Here is a 20,730-nt window from a genome sequence, read left to right as displayed (position 1 = left end):
GTAAGGATTTATAAATCAAGACAAACACTACCCGGAAGCATTTAGTGCGACACAAGAGATTAATGGCCGCAGTCAATGTACGGACCCCCTCTCATTGTTTACATTTCAAAACAGTATGTCCACCGTGTTTTTGAGGCTGTCATCGATACGGACTCTAGTCTAACACTGCGATAATGATGAACATCGCTGAATGGACGAGAACAGGTTCTCAGTGAGAGAGAATCAAGTCGACCAGGGGCGAACTAGCCCCGTGTGCTAACGTTAACGAACCCAGCTCCATCTTTCCCGTGTCGCCCGCTGCTCCAAAGATGGCAAGTTAGTCTTCACTTTCCTCCTTCTCGGATCTCAAGGACAACCATATGACTGAAGGGGCATAGCGCCAGTCCATCCTCAATGCCTAGGATAAATGCTAAATTCTCCATTTGAGGAAAATCGCTCGTAAGTTCAACCACAAATTGAGATGATGTGCGATTGTTGCTACATAATCATAGTGATAATATTTATAAAAGCAGATGTGGTTTGTCAATACTATCACGCGGATTAGTCTATGGAAAAGTTTGTTCAATTATTATTTTCCAGGGTGCACAATGTTTAGTATACCGCAAAGCTCTAAGTCCGAGTTCCTGGACAAAGCCAGGCAGGCCAGGGAGGAAAGGAGAGGACAGAAGGACAAGGAGAAGTCCGCCATCCTCATCCAAGCCCTGGTCAGAAGATTCCTCTGCCGCTGCAGACTCCAGAAGCAAATACGGTAGTCTCTGATCCTATTTATTGCAGATTCGCTAGTCACCTGCGGGTAGAAGAGCTTTGTGGTCAGCATGTTTTGGGGTTTCATCCCGGTCGTGCAATAGTTGGCTCAATAATGATGTATTTGTCTCACCAGGAAAGAGGTTGATGACTATTTTCAAGCTTCTGAAACTGGGACATCAAAAAGAAATGCACTTTCAATTTTCAAAATCACTAGAAAACTACTTTTTGTGTATCGTCTAGAGGATAAGATGGTGAGTTGCAGCTATGCTCTTGATGCGATGCCAATATTTTAATAACAATTCATGTCAGTTCACTTTCATAATATTGTTGTTTCTGTTACTCGTTGCGGCTTATTGTCGTGGAGACTTTTAAGAGAGAGTTAAACCTCCAGTAGAAGCTTAAACAATTGTTTTCGGTTTCCTTTTTTCACATTGCACAGAGGTTTGAGAAGCTCTGTCGTGCAATCCTTGCCAGCATGGAGGTTGAAAATGAACCTAAAGTGAGTGTGCTTACACACAACCACATGTCAAACATTCTATCAAATAGATGTTTGTCTCAGTGACTGTTCACTCATTTGCACTACAGGTCTGGTATGTTTCCTTGGCTCTCTCCAAAGACCTTACCATTCCCTGGCTGAAACAAATAAAAGATGTGTTGTGGACCTGCTGCCAACTACTGAAAAATTTAAAGGTTGGTTTTGTTTTGACACGTTTTAACATGGATTTTCTGACTTATTAGTTGTTCATTTCACCATCTTTTTTATTAAACGCAGCCCGACATACTTCAGGACAATAAATTGGTCACGCTTTACCTCACCATGCTGGTGACCTTCACGGACACTTTAACCTGGCGTATAGTCAGAGGGAAGGGTGAGTATTAAGTCAAGCTGATTGTAAACATACATTTTCTATATTTTTTCTTTCTGCAACAAAAAAAATCACAAAACCTTCCCCTCGTTATTTTAGGAGAAGCTCTCAGACCGGCTTTGACCAGGATTTGTGAGAATATCATGGGCCATCTAAATCAAAAGGGATTCTATTCAATGCTGCAGGTTCAGTTAATTATTTTTCATTTTCATCAATAGATTTTATTGTGGCACTGTCTTTACTGTCTTATTCTTAATCAAATCTACACATTTGTTATTTAGATCTTGCTGACTAATGGCTTGGCTCGTTCAAAACCGTCTCTCTCCCAAGGCACTCTAACAGCGGTCTTCTCTTTGTCACTGAGGTGAGCTGGTAATCTGGTGGTTGTAATTGCTATTCAAAAATGAGTTGATTTTGTACAAAACGTGCAGTGAAGGATACCTGTTTTGTCCAATTCCATTGTATGCATTCAGCCTTCTGTTTTCTGTGGTTTTACTTTCAAGGCCAGTCATTGCTGCTCACTTCTCTGATAACCTACTAAGATCATTCCTCCTTCACATCATGTCGGTTCCCGCCGTCGTATCTCACCTCAGCGTGCTTACTCCAGAGGTAAAAGCCCAATCGCATATCACATGTTCTTCTTCCATAACACTCATTTGTACTGTTTGGATAGTAGGTTATGATATCTGTTTTTTTCTCAACAGTGTATGGCGTCGATTCAGACACATGACCTGCTGCGTAAGTTCATTCTGTTTCTCAGCCGGGAAGAACAGTGTTTGGACATCTGTGTGTGTCTCGAGGGAAGCCACACACTCTGCTTACTAGGTATAGTATTATGGATAAACATGTTCATATGCGTGATTTAGTTGTGCATGGAGACGATCATTGTGTGTCCAGTGGGCCGTTTAATCTACCTTTTGACAACAGCATCTTTTTCATGTTTGATAGGCAACCTGATTCACTTGGGGTTCCTTACTCAGAAAGTCCTCGAAGAGGAGGCCAATCATTTTGTGAAGGACCTGACTGACATGCTGTCCTACTGCCAGAGATATGTATCCCAAAAGAAGTCCAACCTCACCCACTGGCACCCTGTTCTCGGCTGGTTCTCCCAGACTGTAGATTACGGGTCAGTGCAATATTTGATATAGAAACAAGCGGTTTCCAGGAGACCGTTTTTAAGCCTTCTAAATGCGGAAGTTATTTTTATTTTTTTATTTCAAAATTCCAAAATTACTCGGGCTGTTGTGTACCTCCAGAGGAACAGCTGTAGTTTTAAATTTAAGGTCAGCGTAGTCTGTATATTAATCCATCATGTATTTGTGCTGTTTTTTAAAGCATAATTGTTTCTGTCCGTCATTCCTAAAAATGATTCACCTGTCATTGAGTAGTTTCTCAATTATGTTTGAAGGATAAAATATATTGTGTATTTTATATTGAATTTGTCTCCTCTCCCTCCCGTCCCGTGTAGTCTGAATGAGTCAATGCCGCTGGTCACTAAACAGCTTCAGTACCTGTGGGGTGTTTCTGTCATTCGGACGCTCTTCAGTGACGTCCTCTCTAAAAAGCTGGAGAGTTTGGAGCCGACTCCTCCGCCACCGCAGCCTAGCACCTCACAAAACAATCTACCAGTTAAAAGTGAGTTAGAAACGCAACTTTATTGAAACATGTAAAGAAACGTGTCAAAGTTTTAAACCGGTCACATCTTAGGATCGCCAGTAAGCCGTGCCTGTGTTTTGACAGACCTCTTCAAGCGTGCATTCCAGAAGTCGGCGTCTGTACGGAACATACTGAAACCCGTTGGAGGCAAGCGGGTGGATTCAGCTGAAGTTCAGAAGGTTTGCAGCATCTGTGTTCTCTACCAGACTGCTTTGTCAACACTAACGCAGATACGACTCCAGATACTTACCGGTCAGTACCACAACTTTTATGTCATACAACCATAGAGTGTTTGGGAAGCATCCACGAAAACTCCTCATGTCCGTCACTGTGCATTCCCCGCAGGTCTGACGCATCTTGATGACCTTTTGCCCAAACTTTGGGCCTTCATCTGTGAGCTTGGCCCTCAGGGAGGCCTCAAACTCTTCATGGAGTGTCTGAACAACGACACTGAAGAGTCCAAGCAGCTCCTGGCTATGCTCATGCTCTTTTGTGACTGCTCACGGCACCTCATCACGTAGTTCTATAGCTTCTTTTGTATTTTTGCGGTGTGCATGAAATGCCCCATGTAGGCGCAACCTTTTATTAAGCACTGTTAATGTGTTACAGAATTCTGGATGACATTGAAGTCTATGAAGAACAAACATCTTTCAAGACCGAAGAACTCATCACCATCTCTTCATTTCTGAACACATTTGTGTTCAAGATGGTATGGGATGGCATCTTGGGTGAGTGTGTGTGACTCCCTTAACCTTGACAGTCGTGAATGGGTTTTTACTGAAAATGCTGTTTTTTATCTAATAGAAAATGCGAAGGGAGAGAAACTGGAGTTGTTCCACAGTGTTCATGGCTGGTTGATGGTGCTTTACGAGCGGGACTGCAGGCGCCGATTCTCTCCTGATGAACACTGGCTACGCAAGTAAATACAGACGATGAATAGTCTAATAGCCTAAACAACCCGGCCTTCTGTTTGTGCCTAATGGTCCCATTTGAAAGCTCATCTCTGTGGTGTTGTGTACAGGGACTTAAAGCCCAGCCTTTTGTTCCAAGAGCTGGAGAAAGGCAAGAAAAGAGCCCAGCTTCTACTGCAATACATCCCACATGTCATCCCACATAAAAACGTGAGTCAAAAGGACATTTTCTTGTGAGGTCAGTGTCGTTTTAATTTTCAGTTTTTTAATAACAATTGCTCTCATTGCAGAGGGTGCTGCTGTTCAGGAACATCGTTACCAAGGAGAAAGAGAGTTTAGGATTGATAGAAACGAGCTCTGCTTCACCACATGTCACTCATATAACGATTCGTCGCTCACGGATGTTAGAGGTATGGAGTTATCACATCGGTTTTTGTTTTAGAGCCAAAATGTCTTTTTCAGTTCTTCCGTAGTAACACCTGCTATTTCTCTGACCGAAGGATGGATACGACCAGCTCCGCAGATTACCAGCAAATTCCATTAAAGGCGTCATTCGTGTCAAGTTTGTCAACGACCTGGGAGTAGACGAGGCTGGTATCGATCAGGACGGAGTGTTCAAAGAGTTTCTAGAGGAGATCATTAAAAAAGTGTTCAATCCAGCTCTCAATCTTTTCAAGGTAAGTTGGGCAGATGGAAAGCTTTTTAAAGAATCAAACTCCTGCTGCCAATATGGATTTGACTGTTTTTGTATGATTTTGATGTTCTGTAGACTACCAGTGGAAACGAAAGGCTGTATCCTTCCCCAACATCTTACATCCATGAGAACCATTTGCAGCTATTTGAGTTTGTGGGGAAGATGCTCGGGAAAGCCATTTATGAGGTATATTTGTTGATTAATCGGTTGTTTGTAGTCTGAGCAGTGGTCTGGGTAATCCTCTGCTAATGTGTAACTTTGACTCCTGTATCCTCAGGGCATCGTTGTGGATGTCCCTTTTGCCTCCTTCTTCCTCAGTCAAGTCTTGGGTCACCACCACAGCACTTTCTACAGCTCCATTGATGAGCTGCCTTCGCTGGACTCTGAATTTTACAAAAACCTCACTTCCATCAAGGTTGGCTGGAATTCTAATTAGGAAATATGTTTTTCAAATGTATATCCCATTTTGATCTCTACCTCATCTTTCTTATTTTCTTTTTCAGCGCTACGATGGAGATGTAGGAGACCTAGGACTGTCGTTGTCCTACGACGAGGATGTAATGGGGCAGGTGGGGACAGACCGTGTGGAAGCCATGATACAGTGTAGTTAACAACATGAAATTCATGAGTTACTTTGTATGTTGCATTACAGCTCGTCTGTCATGAACTGATACCTGGAGGGAAAACCATGCCAGTCACCAACGAAAACAAGTATGTAAAATTCCAAAATATAACTTTCTTTTTAAATCTGAAATGTTTCTGATTGTTGCGTACTCTGTTATCGCTGTCTGACGCCGACCTAAACTCAACCATTTCCTGCAGGATCAGCTACATCCACCTGATGGCTCACTTCCGGATGCACACGCAGATTAAGGAGCAAACGGCAGCTTTCATCCGGGGCTTCCGCAGCATCATTAACTCGGAGTGGCTGCACATGTTTTCCACCCCTGAGGTTCAGCGTCTTATCTCAGGAGACAATGCAGAGATTGATCTTGATGATCTCAAGTAGGTGACATTCTAAACATCCTTAATGAGCAGACTAATTCCCTCTCATTTCCTTTCTGTGCCACTATGTACTCATTGTGACGTTGGTCTCCTCAACAAGTGTGTCCCAAATTTAACAAGAGAGTCCTCCTTAATACTAGCACTTTTCCATTTATCTACTCTTCCTGTGCACAGAGATGCTCATTGTTGTTGTCTGCGCTTCTCTTTCTCAGGAAGCATACGGTCTACTATGGAGGGTTTCACAGCAGCCACCGTGTCATCATCTGGCTGTGGGACATCCTGTCCAGTGACTTCACCTCTGACGAGAGGGCTATGTTCCTCAAAGTAAAGTGTTTGGAAATGTCTTAGCCAAAAGCTGTTTATTTGTACCCCTTGGTGCTTTACCATCGTTTTATGTGTGTGTTTATACAGTTTGTTACAAGCTGCTCCAGGCCGCCTCTTTTAGGTTTTGCCTACCTCAAACCACCTTTCTCCATCCGTTGTGTGGAAGTTTCAGATGATCAGGTAAATTGATGCAGCTCAGGAGTTGTGATCCATCCATGTGTTGTATTTGTACTAACAGAGCGTTTCCTGTCTCCAGGACACCGGAGACACCCTTGGCAGTGTTCTTAGGGGCTTTTTCACAATCCGCAAGAAGGAACCCGGTGGTCGACTTCCCACTTCATCAACATGCTTTAACCTGCTCAAGTTGCCTAATTATAGCAAGAAGAGCATCCTGCGTGACAAGCTGCGCTACGCCATCAGTATGAACACAGGGTTTGAGCTGTCCTAACTCCATTGCACCGGGAGATTTTTGCTGGAGGCTCGTGTTTTGCAGCCTGAGTTGAAAAAGAGGCTGGACATACCTGGACTGGAGCCCGCCAAGTCAAAGGAGTATCACTTAAACAAAGGGGGGAAGATGAAGGACTTGCGAGGACTCTCCTTTTGTCTCTTTTTAAAACTGGACGAGGTCTGCTCTAAGTCAGCCCCCTCCTTTACATCGAAGGGGATGCTGTTTCTGCAGCACAATCCAATTTTTTAAGCATCTTCAATTTTGCCACTCCCAAAATCCAATATGTTGTGAGTATATAACTATATACAGTTGCTGGAACTCTCATTCTCAGGCATAACAGAATCACGCTTGGCTCAAACTCCCATTTTCAGCAAACTGGAAAGCAATACAGATGCAATGCAAACCATTATACACATAGTCGAGTCACTTGAGTGAAAGAGGTTGTTACTTACAAGGTTGGACCCCATTATTTAAGCAACTTGAATGGAAGACAAATCAATTTTTTGGGTTCAACCCTTCATGAAGGAGGAGGGACTCACAGCAGAAGTCCTGTGTTGATTACATTATGTTTCATTTGGATCTCACTCCAGTTCTTCTCACAAAACTGCTGCTCTCACTGCTGGGGGGCGGGGTTTACTTCATTTGATGACCTCTGCTTCAATTCTGGTGCAGCATCAGTGATTGTTGACAAGAAAAAAATATTTGCATCCTGCTGTTTTGATTTAGAAAACATTTCTCCGCTGTGAGCGTTTTTACTTTTTAGTAAAAAAACACTTGAAATGTTTGGGCACTAACTTGTACCTGCCCCAGTAAATCATAGACAGCAGACATCTGTCTATTCCAGAAAATGAATCAACAATGTTAGTCTTCAAACTTAATATTGGTAAAACCGTTTTCTAACTACATCTTTTTGGATAATGAGTGCCTCATATATTGCCACCGCGCTTTGCTCCCACGTGTTTGACTGTAACCAATAACCATCGGAAACAAGCCATAAAAACCGGGCTATGTACCTGGACTTATACTTCTACTAACAAAAAAGCGCAGAAACCCAACAATTACTACAACAATAACATCAACAACTGAGGAGGGTTTAGTACAAAAAAACTCCGATCTCTGTGGACTTTTTGAGCCATGCGGAAAGAATTTGGGGTTTGAACACCTCAAAATGATGTCATGGACTGTTTTTATTTTCCCGTTAATGGAAATCTTGCAGAGAGTGACACAAGCGGGAGGGGGGCGGGGGTGTTCATGAGCCTAAACATTACTTAACACAGGGTTCAATTAGATCATAAAGGAAGTCAGTCATTCACAACTTCAACAGAAAGGGTTGAACAATATATATCAAATCTTTAACAAGTTCTTTATTATGCAAAAAGGTTTTCTGTGATGGGTGAGTATGGATACTTTTTATTAGGCAACACCAGCTATAGAACATACTGGTCATTGTTGCCATGATATTAACTAGTAATAACATAGCCATTAACTTGTGTAAAAACAAAGATTATAATGATATGTAACACTATTGAGTTTCCCTGCAGAATACTAATGATATTAAACTATTTTCTGATCAGACAAATCAGTGAGAGGGATTTAGCTACAGCTCCTTCTAATCTATTCCAGAGGAAACACTGCAAATGGATTTAAATGACATGCTTAGTGTGCATGAGAGACGAAAGTTACCTCAAAAGCGTGTCTGTCTTGTGATGAGGTCACTCATCTGATTTTAAAATGATGTCAAGAGTAGGCTAGACTTTAAGTGTACCTTTGGGCTGCTGATGCCGACCGTTAACTATCTGCTCTTTTACTACAAAAACTAATAAAAATGACCCTGGAAATGTTTCAACTTCCTATTCAAGTTTTCATCTTTTCTTCAGTGTCTTTGGGACTGCACTACAGTACCGTGTAGTGTTGTGAACAAAAGAAAGTGTCTCCCATGTAAGATTTGTCAATGTAATGTTAAATCATATATACCATGTATTATATAAATCATTTGCTTTGAATCCTGTGTTTTTCTTCTTGGAGCAGTGTTTTTAGGATTGCTCCTTATTGGAACTTGGCTGATACTTGATCGACCTATTTGAGTCTGCATCAGTTATAATGGGTACAGAGTTCAATTCTAACTTTATATTTACATATTACACTGGAATTTTAATTCCTGTTCAAGTTTTGGAAAATGTGTTGCTCCATTTATATGTGCAGCCTTGAATGGCGATTTCGTTTCATTTTGAATATTGTATTTTCAAAATTGTGTTGCCTTTGGTGTACAATTTATTATTTGAATAATAAATACCAATTCAGGACATTTATATACATGCATTTAATTGTTGCATTTTTTGTTTACAACGTTATAAACGTAAGGATTATATCGAGCCAGATGTTTCTTTACACGTGCCAGAATAATCCCAGTTACTGAGACATAAATCCACACAGACCGGTGCCTCCATAACTGCAGATGAGGTGATGATTACTAACACCTGCTGAGTGTGGCGCCCCGTTGCGGAATGGATCATCTGCGCATGTGCGAGGTGTGTCGTCCAAGTGTGGTGATTGACAGCGAACCCCGCTTCGCATCAACAGGAGGCTTCGTTACTGACACAACAACACGTTGATCTGATTACCTGCTAACGCACGTGGCGGATTATGGCGTGAGCTCCCGCGTCCGTGAGCCGCGCGCTCCGTTGTGCGTGACCCTCCATCAGAGGTGCTGCCGGCAGGACTTTCACAACTGCTACCGAACCCCGAAGAACAAAATGAGCCTCGAACCGAGCCCGTCTCCGTCCCGATGGATCAGAGTACCGCAGAGGTAACCTTTAAATTATAATAATACTTTTCCCGTTCGCTTTTTTATATATATCTCTTCAATTGATAGTAAATGCCTCCCAGGCCCACATGATGGGGTTAAGATTATCAGCGAGTCACCTGATTGGCTGGACTTGTTAGCAGGATTCTCATGATTCATGCCAGAGGGGTTTTTACTTGTGCATCGGCTTAATTGTACACAAACTGCACTCAGAAAAGGTCCAGCGGTGGAGAATTCTTGACTCAAATGAAACATGAGCGGGAAAAAAAGGGCGTGCACTGCTTGTCAGAGGAACGGCCGGTTAACATGCAGAAGGTAAAGTGATAAACTGGGGATATAGAATGTTTTTCTTCTTTGTTTAACTAGTGACCTGACTACTGTTTCAGGACTAGGCTGGGGGAGCCCTGCCTGAAGACGGACCCCCTTGAGTGTGTTGATCTGCTGAGCAGGGCGAGAGTGGCCTTTCGAGCAGGACGGACCATGATGGAGGTCTTCAGGCTGGCTCAGCTGGAGGCCGTTGTGCGGATGCTTGAGGAACATGAGTGTGACTTTGTGGATGCTCTTGGAAGGGACCTCCATAAGGTGAGTGGTGAAGCAGCCCGCTGGAGTCCTGATGCTTACCAAAAACAGGAGGAAATTACAATGATTCTTTTTTTTTCTTCACCAGCCAAGGTTTGAGACAGTTGTGTCAGAACTGATTCTGGTGAAGAATGAGGCCCTTCATGCCATCAACAACCTTAAGAAGTGGATGCAGCCGCAGCACGTCGAAAGAAACCTGGTGAGTTTGTTGGTAATTTTTTTCAGAAAACTCTTAAAAGTCATGTAATTGAGATTATTCAGGATTTTCTCAATCTTTTCAGTCGGAACATTCTGTCACGCTGCCTGAAAGAAGGCATTGTGCCGGCGACGCCTAAGCAGATTATAACTTCAGTTGCCTTTCGATAACTGAAGTGGGCTGTTCTCAGTTTCTTTCTGTTAGTCAAACTGTGCCCTGGCCAATCTTCCCTCTGAGAGTTTTGTTTCCCTTGCACGTTCAGTTTGAGCTGTCTAATTGACGTAGTCCACCACGTTGGACGAGTGTCTTGTATTCAGTGAGCCGCTGGGGGTGGTGTTGATCGTGGGGACCTGGTGCAATCCAGTCCAAACCTGTCTGGTGCCACTGGTAGGGGCCATCGCTGCAGGTGCAGAGACCCTCGTTTAATCAGTGTGATTCTAGTGTTATTCATCCTCACACAGGCTTACTGATTATGTTTGATTAATTTGTGTAGGAAACTGTGCTCTCATCAGCCCCTGTGAGTGCACCGCTCACACGGCGGAGCTCCTTCATCGTCTCATTCCCTTCTACTTGGACAATGTGAGTAATGATGTAGAAAGATGGGCATTTTTCAATTTGAAAGCTATAGCTGCTTTAATTGTCTTACAAAGCGTGTCTTTTTAGAGGTCTTTAGGCTCAAATATTGAGTGGTTGAGTGAATGTTTAATGTATAGCCATCAATTGAGCAAATTATTCATTTGTACAACTCCAATTCGGGAAGTAGTACGTTTTGTGTGATTTTATGAAGAAGGCATTAGTTCACAGTGAGCGGTGTTAATGTGACACAATACTGCAGCTGAGCTGCATCGTGTGCGTGCCTGTGTGTGTGTGTGTTGAAGCCACAATGCAATTGTAAACATTTTATTCAATCTAAAATTCTTGTTTTCCTCAAGGAATGTTTCCACGGGATCCGGTCGGGCACACATCTCTTGCCAGAAGTTGTGGAACTTAATTTTGACCATGTTTTCTTTACAGGTAAAGCTAAACTTAACCATACAATCTTTTTTATGATTTATACATTGCATTGTGCATCACGCCTGTCTCTTAATCCCTAGGCGACAGGGAGGAGGGATGCCGAATTGCTACGGCTGCAGCTCGCACACTCACACCTGTCACCTTGGTTTTGGGCGGCAAGAACCCCTGTTATGTAGACCAACACTGTGACATTTCTACCACCGCACAACGCGTTGCTTGGGCCCGTTTTCACAACGCTGGACAGAGCTTGGTGGCTCCTGACTACATCTTGTGCCACGCGGATGTCCAAGCACGGCTGTTGCAGGCCCTGAAGTGCTGCTTGATGCAGTTCTACGGCCCCGATCCCAGAGAGTCGCGCAGTTATGGCCGCATGGTCAATCTGGAGATCTTCAACCGTACAAGAGACCTGCTGTGGAGATCTGGCAAGGTGGCTGTGGGAGGCCAAGTGATAGAAGCAGAAAAATACATTGGTATGCATAACTAAGTAAACAGTGTCCTATGCATAGCATTTAATGCTGTTGTTAATCTATTTCTCCTGTCTGAAGCGCCAACAATCTTGACGGAGGTAGCAGAATCGGATCCCATCATGCATCAGGACATTTATGGGCCAGTTATCCCTGTTCTGACTGTAAACAACATTGAGGAAGCAATTGCCTTCATTAACAAGAAAGAGAAACCCCTCTGTGTGTATGCATATTCCACCAATAGCAAGGTACATGACAGACTCATGTTGATGCCATATTCATTGTCAGAGCGTGGGGCAGCTGATGGGTTTTGTGATCAAGAATTGGCCTGTCTGACGCTGCAGGTAATCTCAAGGCTAATGAGTGAGACCTCCAGTGGAAGCTTCTGCGCCAATGACAGCATCCTGCAGAGTCTCATGGTGGCTCTACCATTTGGTGGAGTTGGTAAGTATGTGGCAGCCGAGTACAAATTATGCAATAAATAGCTGTAGAACCATTTGCTTATCTCAACACGGGCAACGCATATTTTTTAACAGGTTCCAGTGGGATGGGTTCCTACCATGGCCGCCAAAGCTTTGATACCTTCTCTCACAGGAAGTCATGCCTACTAAGAGGCACACGGTTTGAGTGTGTAACCTATCTGCGTTACCCACCCTATGCGGACCACAATCTGTCTCTAATGACCTGGGCCAATACCCTGTCTCAGAAGAGCCAGGGCTGGTGCCAGATCCTGTGACTGTGCAAGATGTCTGAAGACTGCAGAGTGGCCCTTTTTCTAAGTCCTGACGTGCAGATTTATTGTATTAAAAATACATGTAAACAACCTACTGGGTTGCAGCTGCATCTAACCGAGGGAAGAGTAATATAAATGTTGACTATTCAAAACCTGGGTGACAACAATAAAGACAACACCAAGAAATATTTTGCAGTATTCGTAAAAACTGTGCAAAACAAGAAGGTACATCGATTGGTTGAAAAAGGTTAATGCTGCCTTTTCCCGTTATGCTGAGTAGAAAAATGCATCACGATAGGACCAATTTTAGACTGCATTCATATTTATTGAATTATTTACAATAAGTGTTCCCAAAAACAAATTGCGTGTCATGTAGAATCTGGTCATTCGGGTCTCTTGTAGATTTTTGCCTCGTTGCCTTCTTTTTCTGCTGCATATCTGGCCGCCGTGAACAAATAGTCGCTCAATCTGAGTAAAAATGTTGGAACATTAATATGCTGTGCAATAGAGACATAATGTCCTCACATTTGCTCTGCAATTTACTGACCTGTTCAAAAACTTGGCAACATCTGGATCGGCTTCGCCTGACCGCACAATTGGAGCAACACTAAAACGAGGACAAAAAGCTATGGGAACCTGGGTGTCCTTTTAAGTAAGTCTGGGCGAGGAACATGCTGTAACTTACCTGCGTTCTGCCCTGCGACACACTGTCCGAGCCACGTGCAAAGCGGAGCTGCCCTTCCCGCCTGACTGTGAACCGCATAGCAAAAGTTTCATTGCAACTGGAAATCTCTCATGACTTTTATCTCAGATGCACAAATGAACTTACTGGTAAAATGAAGTTGGTCAGTGGAGGAAGCTCAGCTGTAAATGTATCAATCCAGTTTTCCAAGTCTGCAATTGGCTGTGCAGTAAATTTAGTTTTCTCTTCAAAAAGAAAACGGAACAAAATTAATCAAGTGGACAACACAATATTGTACTGCATTAGACGAGCAGGCAGGTGCGTACTTATGTGACTCTCTCTTGCAGATGACAGAGGAGTGGCAATATTAGAGCCAACATCTTGCAAAATGCACTGTATCTGGAATGAAAGAGAAAATACTGTCAAATATGTTGTATCTGGCTCACCTACAATGTATACAATGAAGGGAATTGGTAAATGCAACATGAATATCAAACCTTGTCCAGCTGGTATGTGAATGTGTGACCTTTGTCGAGGCAGAATTCTCTGGCCAAGCTGTAATGTCCAATTCAACACGGTCACGTCATGTGGGACAGTTAATAGAAGAAGATTCCAAGTAAACTGACTGGGAAAAATATATTGTACCCTATAGCTGATGACAGCTCATCTGTATTTCCCAAGGCTTCAAAAATATGATCCTCTTTTGGCCTCCTTTCTCCTGTAAATGTACTTGAGAAACCTTTTGGGAGACACAGCAGGAATTGAGTAAACCTTTGAAAGGACGTTGCATGATATCAGTGGAACATTTTATCTTCTTATAGTTGAGCTGAAATACAACCTTTGTCTCCAGTTTTGGTGTATATCTTAGGTACCCTTTCGTCACCATCAGTGGCATTTCTAAGGGACATGAAAGGCACGAAGAAACGAGAGGGCTTTACATAATAAAACGTATGACGTAATCATACCGTGAGGGAACAATGGTGCATTTACTCATTTATATGACAATGCGTGTTTTGTGTCACTGGGTCTTTGACGTTTAATGTATTCAAACACTTAATAGGACTTTAGCTACGGAGTTAAAATTACCTTTATTTCATAAAATATTCCTGGGTTAGCTGTTAAACTTCAAGCAGTTACAACATGGGAGCATTTGCACGCCTCCTTTGAAAACTAAAATGGATTTATAACTACCTTCTGCTTGAAACCAGTGCGTTTCTTGTCCGATGCTCGTTGAAGAGGCTCTTAAACCTGCTTGTTCTAACAACACAATAGAGGTAAGCAGGTTTCAAAATAAACGAAGCCATGTTAAAGCTAAAGGATAGCTGCTAAAAGCGAACCACAGTTGCAAATGTCTCTTGTCCCTACGCAGTGTTCGTAGTCTATGGGCGTTTCTTTTTCATCGCATGATTGGTCAACTTGACATGTGGTTATAGAATGCTCGTTGCTGATTGGGTAAAATAATATATGTTCAACTATCTGTTGCGCCGATTGGATGTTGAAGCTCGAACCCATATTCATCCCTCCTCTCGCGTGTCAGTCGTGTTTTTAGCATGTTTTCATCACTTTCTGTTGAAGGGAGTATATGCCCAGAGCAAGTCAAAGGTCTTTGACCAAATGTGCTTCTATAAACCTCTGTATGTGTCGCCTGCTTGTGAGAAACCCAGAACCATTGGGCAGAGCGGTCAAGTGCTTGCTGCGGCTTCAGAGGATTAACATTTGCTAAAGGTGGCTAAGCTAGCTAATAACAACACTATCAGCGACTCGTTTGAGTGAAAGCTGCCCATTCTGGACCAATTACTGCAGTCTGAAGACGGCTACAGAAATGCAAGTCCCGGACCTATTCGTGTCTGCTCCAGGGAAGGCGATCCTGCACGGAGAGCACGCGGTTGTGCACGGCAAGGTAAGCTGAAGGCAGTTAAATGACATCATACCGAGTGGATGCGATTCAAAAGTGAAGCTGGGTAAAGTTAACAGTCGTAGCAGAAAGACTCAATAAAGGACCAAAACTGTGCACGTATAGCCAGTTTAAACAAACTTACATGTGTTGTACATGTTTTCTGTTTGAAATTGAAGTGTCCTACTTTACCACCACCAAGTTAAGTATATTGCTGAAAATGATTTTCCCTAATGTACCCTCAATAATTGGAAACCATTAATAACCTGGAAGGTAATAAAGAAGGCAAAAAACAATGATACGCCTTGGAACATAATTTTAACTAATCTGTACTAAATTTTCTTAAACATTTAACCATTTAATTACATTTTTTCTTTGCTTCACTACAGGTGGCTCTTGCTGTGAGTTTGAACTTGAGAACATATTTATCGTTGAAAGGCACCACCGCTGGCAGTGTTTGCATCAACCTCCCAAATATTGACACATTCCTCTCCTGGGACCTGTCTGAACTGAAACAGCTTATTCCTTATTCCTGTGGTGAGGGATGATGTAGCAGTGAAGACTATTAACACACAATACTGTAATTTAACTGTAATTTATACCTTCTGCTCTGCATCACGCTTCTCAAAGTACACACATGGACATTTCAACTGAGACTTTTTTCTTATGAATGTAGATCTAAAATGATTTAGTAATGAAGGATCTGCTTCAGCAATGAACTAGATTCTTTGCATATTCTTTTGCATATTGTCTCAAGACTCGAGAATGTATCCGTCTTTGGACATACCATTCATTAACTGGAACAATTTACCTTTGGCCAAATGAATTAATTTAGCACTATTTCTCCTACACTTCTTTTCCATGCAGATCAAAGCTTGTTTTATTGTGACATAATTGTAGTGATGCTGATGATGGCTGTGTTTTGGTTGCCACGGTATCAGGTAAGATGGAGGAGGTGAAACGTCTGGATGCTGAACTTGTGAGGAAACTACGTGAATTTGTTGGTGTCACTAACGGAAACTTGGATACCTGCAACATGGCCACCCTAGCCTTCCTCTACATCTACCTCTCAGTGTTTGGATCAGCGTAAGATACTTCTTACTAGAATTTGTTCATTCTTTTCTTACGTAGAGTTGGCTTGTCGCACTCTGAGATTTGTTGATGAGGAGTGCATTTTAAATTTATTTTAAATGTATTATTATTATTTGAGGGCCAAAACAGTTTTTTATTTTTTTGATGCAAAAGAAAAATGGACAGCATGTCCAAAAAATGTCATCCTGTTGCAGAATTGTGACACCAAGTTTCAAGCCAACCATGAAACATAACAGCAGCAACACTTAAAAATGTAGATGTGTAAAGATTGCATTTCTTTTTTGCAGTCATCCACTTACCAGAATTGTCTTCCTGTGTGCTTTGGTGAGATGAGGAGGAGGGGGACTCTTTAGGATGTTACACGTTTGCGATGATTAAATCCTAGAATAATGAAGTTTAATTTCCTTTTTATTATTTTTACTTTAGCTAATGGGTGGCACAACGTGGAAGACATCAGATTTAAAAAAAAAGAAGAGCTGTAACACTCATTTCCTGAAGGCGGGGGTTCCTCTTAACGTCCAAGCAAATGTTCTGTGTCCTAAACTGACACACACAAATTGTTTAAATAATTTTATAATGGCAAAGAACATTAACCGTCATTTTGTGAGCCACACGCCCGTTCATATATTCATCATAGATCTAGCATCACGTATTTGTCTACAGACATGGGCTCAGTGTCTGTGTGTGTGTGTGTGTGTTTATGTCCCCAGTGAGCTGCCCAGCCTTACGGTGACTGTGTGGTCTGAGCTGCCTACTGGAGCGGGACTGGGCTCAAGTGCTGCCTACTCTGTGTGTTTAAGTGCAGCTCTGCTTTGTGCAAATGGAACCATCCCCGCTGCTCTCAGGGAGTGGGATCCCTCCGCCAGGTAAGGACACTATATGACAGGAATGTCTCTCTTATGAGCAACTTCTCTAGCCTCTTTAGCTTTGTAATGCTTTATTAAACCTCCATAGCTGTGTACCAGTGGGGTTGCAGATGAATATGTAGTTTGAGGTTTGGTCTGTGATGCTCTGTTGGGATACTATCCTTTAATTTAAAATGAATTACAGGTGGTGTCAGGAGGACCTAGAGCTGATCAACAGCTGGGCTTTCCAAGGAGAGATGATCATCCATGGGAATCCTTCTGGAGTGGATAACGCTGTAGGAACATGGGGTGAGATCCGATATTATCTGGCACACGATGCCGTATTCCATTGTATGTCATTTAGCTGACGCTTTTATCCAAAGCGACTTTCAATAAGTGCATTTCAACCGTAAGGATACAAACCCAGAATAACAATTTTGTAAAATGAGAACTTGCAGTTCAAATGGTGTTATACGTCCGGTTGTCTTTGTGGACATTTTTCAATGGAGCCGCCATTGTTCATTATCATTTCATGATAACCTGTTTTACAATAGGTGGCATGCTGAGATTCTTGGCTGGAAAGATAATACCACTGAGCAGGTAATGGCACTGATTAACATTATTTTATTTATATTAATTGAATTGATAGAATGATAGAATAAATTGATAGAATGTATAGTGTGTTCCTAAGAGGAAACGTATATTCTGTGACTAAAGGGAATGCTGTTTTGTCTTCTTTACTTTGCAGGGTACCGTTATTAAGAATCCTCCTCACTAACACCAAAGTACCACGTAGCACCAAGGTACTCGTTGCCGGGGTGAAGGACAAGATTAACAAGGTACTAAATGGTTTCTTTCTCCCCCTTGAGTTACACTGTAATTAATATGATAGTTGGTAATTTTGCATGACAGATACTCCAGAGCCTGCCTTGGAGTGTCTCCATAAAATATTAAAATTAAACTCACAGCCAGGGCCGCTGTGTGCTGTTGCCTTGGTGACACCAACAGGTGTGCAGAGTGTGGCCTCTCAAAGCTGTTTTTATGCACACCGGAGTTTGTTGTTTTCACCTAATTTGCAGTGATTTCTTTACATAGGGATTTGTTGCACAAGCGATGTTGGGGCTATTGGGGCAGTAAATATGGTGTTTTTGTTTTCATCCCCTGTAGTTTCCCTCCATCATGAACCCAGTGCTTGACTCGGTTGATGCCATTTCCTGCAATTGTGAGAAAGTCCTCTCAGAGATGACATGTGAGCCTATAACTGGAGAGCACTACAATATTCTTGAGGTACAAAATATTACAATATTGTATAAAGCATCTTACATCATGAGGAACGTTATTTAGATGTTACATCAGTAAAAATGTAATCAAAGTACTATTACTGATAAAAAACGGCATGTTCCTTTTTCAAGGTAAAATGTATTTTACATTACAAACATTACACAAACATTACATTACATGTAATTTAGCTGACGCTTTTATCCAAAGCCAGATCTATATTCACATGATTGATTTTAACCTGTGTTTACAACAACTGTCCTGTATTATTTCAGGAGCTTATTGATATTAACCAGCACCACCTGAATGTGATGGGCGTGGGGCACCCTTCCCTGGACACACTGTGCCGGGTCACATTGACCAAAGGCCTCCATAGCAAGCTCACTGGAGCAGGTGGGGGAGGCTGTGGAATCACTCTCCTGAGACCAGGTACTGTTGGCTCTGTATGTTACAACAGACTGCTTTTAAATGTTTTTGCCAAGAAGTTGTCACATTGACAAAGCATAAAATAACTGTAGAGCTTTAAGTTTTATTAAAATATAATTTCTGGTTCAGGGTTAAAATTGGACTGATTTGTAATGGAAATGATGACAGAATTCAAACCTTTTATTTATTGTAAACCAATGGACTGAAATAGGTTTCAATATGCACCTTTTAACACTCAAAGATCAATATACCTACAGGCCGATCTTTAGGATTACGTCTAAGCTTCTGATCTTCTGACTTTGTCAAAATCCAATTAATGTGTGAGCAGATGAGAATTAGAGGGCACCCTTCACAGGTGATTGATGCTGCCTTTCAACGTGCCAAAATACATAAAAAATTTAATTTGTTCGCACAAAATATAATGAATGAACACAAGCATAATTGTCAAACACTCCTTTTTAGAAATTTAGAAACATAATGAAACAAAGACACATCTTGTGCGCTTCAGGAAATTACAAAACTTCCTCTTATTTTCTTATGGAAGGACTTAAAGTCAACTCCAGAATTGGACATATTGCCCAATGTTTTAATACCTACAAGTTTTCTATTGTTTCTGTTGCAATCTGCAATCCTAAAGATTTGTTAATCAGCACTTTTGTGAAGTCTTATATACAACTTTAAACTAAAAATGAAACACCCTGAAATGGAAGCAAAACATGTTTCTGAGGCCGTGAAAAAGTCAATATTATTAGAGGAAGAGACCTACAGTTCATATGGTCCCCACATTCTATAATAATAGTTTTACATTGAAACATGTGCTGCATGATACAGCAGTTGTTTCTGTTGTCTAAATGTGTGTGTTTTGTTTGGAGTCACTAAACTTTTGCTTTAAAATGGATATGTCCTTTTGTCTGGGCCTTTCTACGTCCTCCAATTGCTTTGCCCTATATCAAATTGATTCACTAAGAGAAGTTTGATGTTTGTTTTCCTCAAATTTTAAAGCACTTCTAGTTGGGAAAGCACTAAGTTAAGTTGTCAATTTGAGCCTAATGTGTGGTTATCATTGGTATTACTGAGCACTTTAATTGGGATTTGGACCATTTAATTTGCAAAAAAACTGCAGGGAAATGCCAGACTTTTAGAGGGATCACACACGCAGAGTCGTCGTTTTTCTACATCTGTGAGGTCATTGGCTTCAGTGAAGAGGTTTTGTGAGGCTCGGTTGGTGTCCTTTTGCTGTTCCTGACCGGTTGATCCCTGAAAGCGCCACTGCAGCCCGTTTTAGTCATGTACTTAATCCGTCATCTGTCTCGTTAGCTTGTAATCGATTTTTCTTTCATTGTTTAACTGGAGCGCACAGACAGAACTTTTTTTTGACATGAGTTTGTATAACTTCATTTGTTTTGCAGAAACGGAGTCCTCTGTTGTCCAGATTACAGTGCAGGACTTGAAAGACTGTGGCTTTGACTGCTGGGAAACAAGTATTGGCGGCCCGGGTGTCCAGCAGCACTCTGCTGCCTCAGTAAAGGAGGAGGTTCTGGAGATTTTAAACCGGTACTGAGACTTCAGCTGGATAAAAAACGGATGTCTTGTTGCTTTTAGCTCAAGCTGGTCAGCTGCACATTTGTGTGTATATATAGAGTGCATTGTCCACTAGAGGTCATCAGAGTTGCACAAATCCTTCTAATTAAACAACCATTTTATGTTCAGACATATATATGAATTACAGTTTTTCTCCATTGGTTTGGCTCATTTTTTGAAACAGAAATGACATTCTCAAAACAACATGGACAAACCTCCAAACGACTTAGCAATTTCTCAATACAGAATTGAATTTCTCATTCATTTGGTTAAATTGTAAATGTCTAAGTACATGTCTCAATGTCTCAGTACATCTTTGCAAATGATTAAGTACATGTAGCCTACACTGTAAATTATTTCCCCGTTAAATAACAGGAATTTACTGGCAGCAGGGTTACCATTATTTTCATGTTATTTTAACAGTTTATTCCTGTTAATGTTTTTTTACAGTGCACACCCGTAATGTTTTTTAACAGGAATTTACTGGCAGCA

General features: G+C 41.7%; 4 protein-coding genes across 6 annotated transcripts; 3 read left to right on the top strand and 1 right to left on the bottom strand.

The window, feature by feature from the left end:
• The first annotated feature begins 27 nt into the window (after positions 1 to 27).
• Positions 28 to 8,961, top strand: ube3b (ubiquitin protein ligase E3B). The gene is made up of 27 exons (XM_037481917.2): positions 28 to 438; positions 580 to 748; positions 881 to 998; positions 1,187 to 1,246; positions 1,333 to 1,437; positions 1,520 to 1,616; positions 1,713 to 1,798; positions 1,895 to 1,977; positions 2,117 to 2,222; positions 2,318 to 2,438; positions 2,562 to 2,739; positions 3,082 to 3,248; positions 3,354 to 3,521; positions 3,615 to 3,786; positions 3,879 to 3,997; positions 4,074 to 4,188; positions 4,291 to 4,390; positions 4,471 to 4,590; positions 4,681 to 4,857; positions 4,950 to 5,060; positions 5,152 to 5,289; positions 5,378 to 5,443; positions 5,527 to 5,585; positions 5,697 to 5,879; positions 6,092 to 6,203; positions 6,291 to 6,383; positions 6,460 to 8,961. Exons 2-27 carry the CDS (start codon positions 588 to 590, stop codon positions 6,649 to 6,651), a joined length of 3,207 nt encoding a protein of 1,068 aa, XP_037337814.1. The 5' UTR covers positions 28 to 438; positions 580 to 587; the 3' UTR covers positions 6,652 to 8,961.
• A 216-nt stretch (positions 8,962 to 9,177) lies between these two features.
• aldh3b2 (aldehyde dehydrogenase 3 family, member B2) lies at positions 9,178 to 12,609 on the top strand. Of its 2 annotated transcripts, none has more exons than XM_037482988.2 (10): positions 9,178 to 9,457; positions 9,841 to 10,036; positions 10,122 to 10,232; positions 10,515 to 10,635; positions 10,723 to 10,808; positions 11,162 to 11,243; positions 11,324 to 11,713; positions 11,789 to 11,955; positions 12,052 to 12,151; positions 12,244 to 12,609. In XM_037482988.2, exons 1-10 carry the CDS (start codon positions 9,405 to 9,407, stop codon positions 12,441 to 12,443), a joined length of 1,506 nt encoding a protein of 501 aa, XP_037338885.2. In that variant the 5' UTR covers positions 9,178 to 9,404; the 3' UTR covers positions 12,444 to 12,609. The 2 variants fall into 2 exon arrangements, with proteins under 2 accessions (XP_037338885.2, XP_062418336.1); XM_062562352.1 differs by lacking the exon at positions 9,178 to 9,457 and adding an exon at positions 9,663 to 9,769.
• A 135-nt stretch (positions 12,610 to 12,744) lies between these two features.
• mmab (metabolism of cobalamin associated B) lies at positions 12,745 to 14,509 on the bottom strand. The gene is made up of 9 exons (XM_037482992.2): positions 14,314 to 14,509; positions 13,961 to 14,019; positions 13,768 to 13,861; positions 13,620 to 13,677; positions 13,449 to 13,521; positions 13,270 to 13,367; positions 13,126 to 13,190; positions 12,988 to 13,047; positions 12,745 to 12,908 (listed from the first exon to the last, which is right to left on the bottom strand). The coding sequence occupies exons 1-9, from the start codon at positions 14,424 to 14,426 to the stop codon at positions 12,824 to 12,826; spliced, it is 705 nt and encodes a 234-aa protein (XP_037338889.1). The 5' UTR covers positions 14,427 to 14,509; the 3' UTR covers positions 12,745 to 12,823.
• Positions 14,510 to 14,568: 59 nt separating this feature from the next.
• mvk (mevalonate kinase) lies at positions 14,569 to 20,402 on the top strand. Of its 2 annotated transcripts, XM_037482989.2 has the most exons (10): positions 14,569 to 15,022; positions 15,406 to 15,553; positions 15,958 to 16,102; positions 16,819 to 16,974; positions 17,159 to 17,262; positions 17,508 to 17,553; positions 17,702 to 17,792; positions 18,121 to 18,240; positions 18,507 to 18,660; positions 20,067 to 20,402. In XM_037482989.2, exons 1-10 carry the CDS (start codon positions 14,945 to 14,947, stop codon positions 20,216 to 20,218), a joined length of 1,194 nt encoding a protein of 397 aa, XP_037338886.2. In that variant the 5' UTR covers positions 14,569 to 14,944; the 3' UTR covers positions 20,219 to 20,402. The 2 variants fall into 2 exon arrangements, with proteins under 2 accessions (XP_037338886.2, XP_037338888.1); XM_037482991.2 differs by lacking the exon at positions 15,406 to 15,553.
• Positions 20,403 to 20,730: the final 328 nt, after the last annotated feature.

This window comes from Pungitius pungitius, chromosome 5, assembly GCF_949316345.1.
Source record: "Pungitius pungitius chromosome 5, fPunPun2.1, whole genome shotgun sequence".
Classification (NCBI taxonomy): domain Eukaryota; kingdom Metazoa; phylum Chordata; class Actinopteri; order Perciformes; family Gasterosteidae; genus Pungitius; species Pungitius pungitius.
Note: the sequence above shows the minus strand (reverse complement) of the source record. Positions and strands in the feature narration are given on the sequence as shown.

Excerpts from the sequence above, each read along its gene's own strand:
- ube3b (XM_037481917.2), top strand. The coding sequence starts at position 588 with ATGTTTAGTATACCGCAAAGCTCTAAGTCCGAGTTCCTGGACAAAGCC. Across the intron at positions 1,617-1,712 it reads GCGTATAGTCAGAGGGAAGG|GAGAAGCTCTCAGACCGGCT; the intron begins GTGAGTATTAAG and ends TCGTTATTTTAG. Across the intron at positions 4,391-4,470 it reads ATGTCATCCCACATAAAAAC|AGGGTGCTGCTGTTCAGGAA; the intron begins GTGAGTCAAAAG and ends CTCTCATTGCAG.
- aldh3b2 (XM_062562352.1), top strand. The coding sequence starts at position 9,708 with ATGAGCGGGAAAAAAAGGGCGTGCACTGCTTGTCAGAGGAACGGCCGG. Across the intron at positions 10,037-10,121 it reads TTGGAAGGGACCTCCATAAG|CCAAGGTTTGAGACAGTTGT; the intron begins GTGAGTGGTGAA and ends TTTCTTCACCAG. Across the intron at positions 11,956-12,051 it reads CATATTCCACCAATAGCAAG|GTAATCTCAAGGCTAATGAG; the intron begins GTACATGACAGA and ends CTGACGCTGCAG.
- mmab (XM_037482992.2), bottom strand. The coding sequence starts at position 14,426 with ATGGCTTCGTTTATTTTGAAACCTGCTTACCTCTATTGTGTTGTTAGA. Across the intron at positions 14,020-14,313 it reads GCACTGGTTTCAAGCAGAAG|AAATGCCACTGATGGTGACG; the intron begins GTAGTTATAAAT and ends CATGTCCCTTAG. Across the intron at positions 13,862-13,960 it reads CACCAAAACTGGAGACAAAG|GTTTCTCAAGTACATTTACA; the intron begins GTTGTATTTCAG and ends GTCTCCCAAAAG.
- mvk (XM_037482989.2), top strand. The coding sequence starts at position 14,945 with ATGCAAGTCCCGGACCTATTCGTGTCTGCTCCAGGGAAGGCGATCCTG. Across the intron at positions 17,263-17,507 it reads TAACGCTGTAGGAACATGGG|GTGGCATGCTGAGATTCTTG; the intron begins GTGAGATCCGAT and ends GTTTTACAATAG. Across the intron at positions 17,554-17,701 it reads AAGATAATACCACTGAGCAG|GGTACCGTTATTAAGAATCC; the intron begins GTAATGGCACTG and ends TTTACTTTGCAG.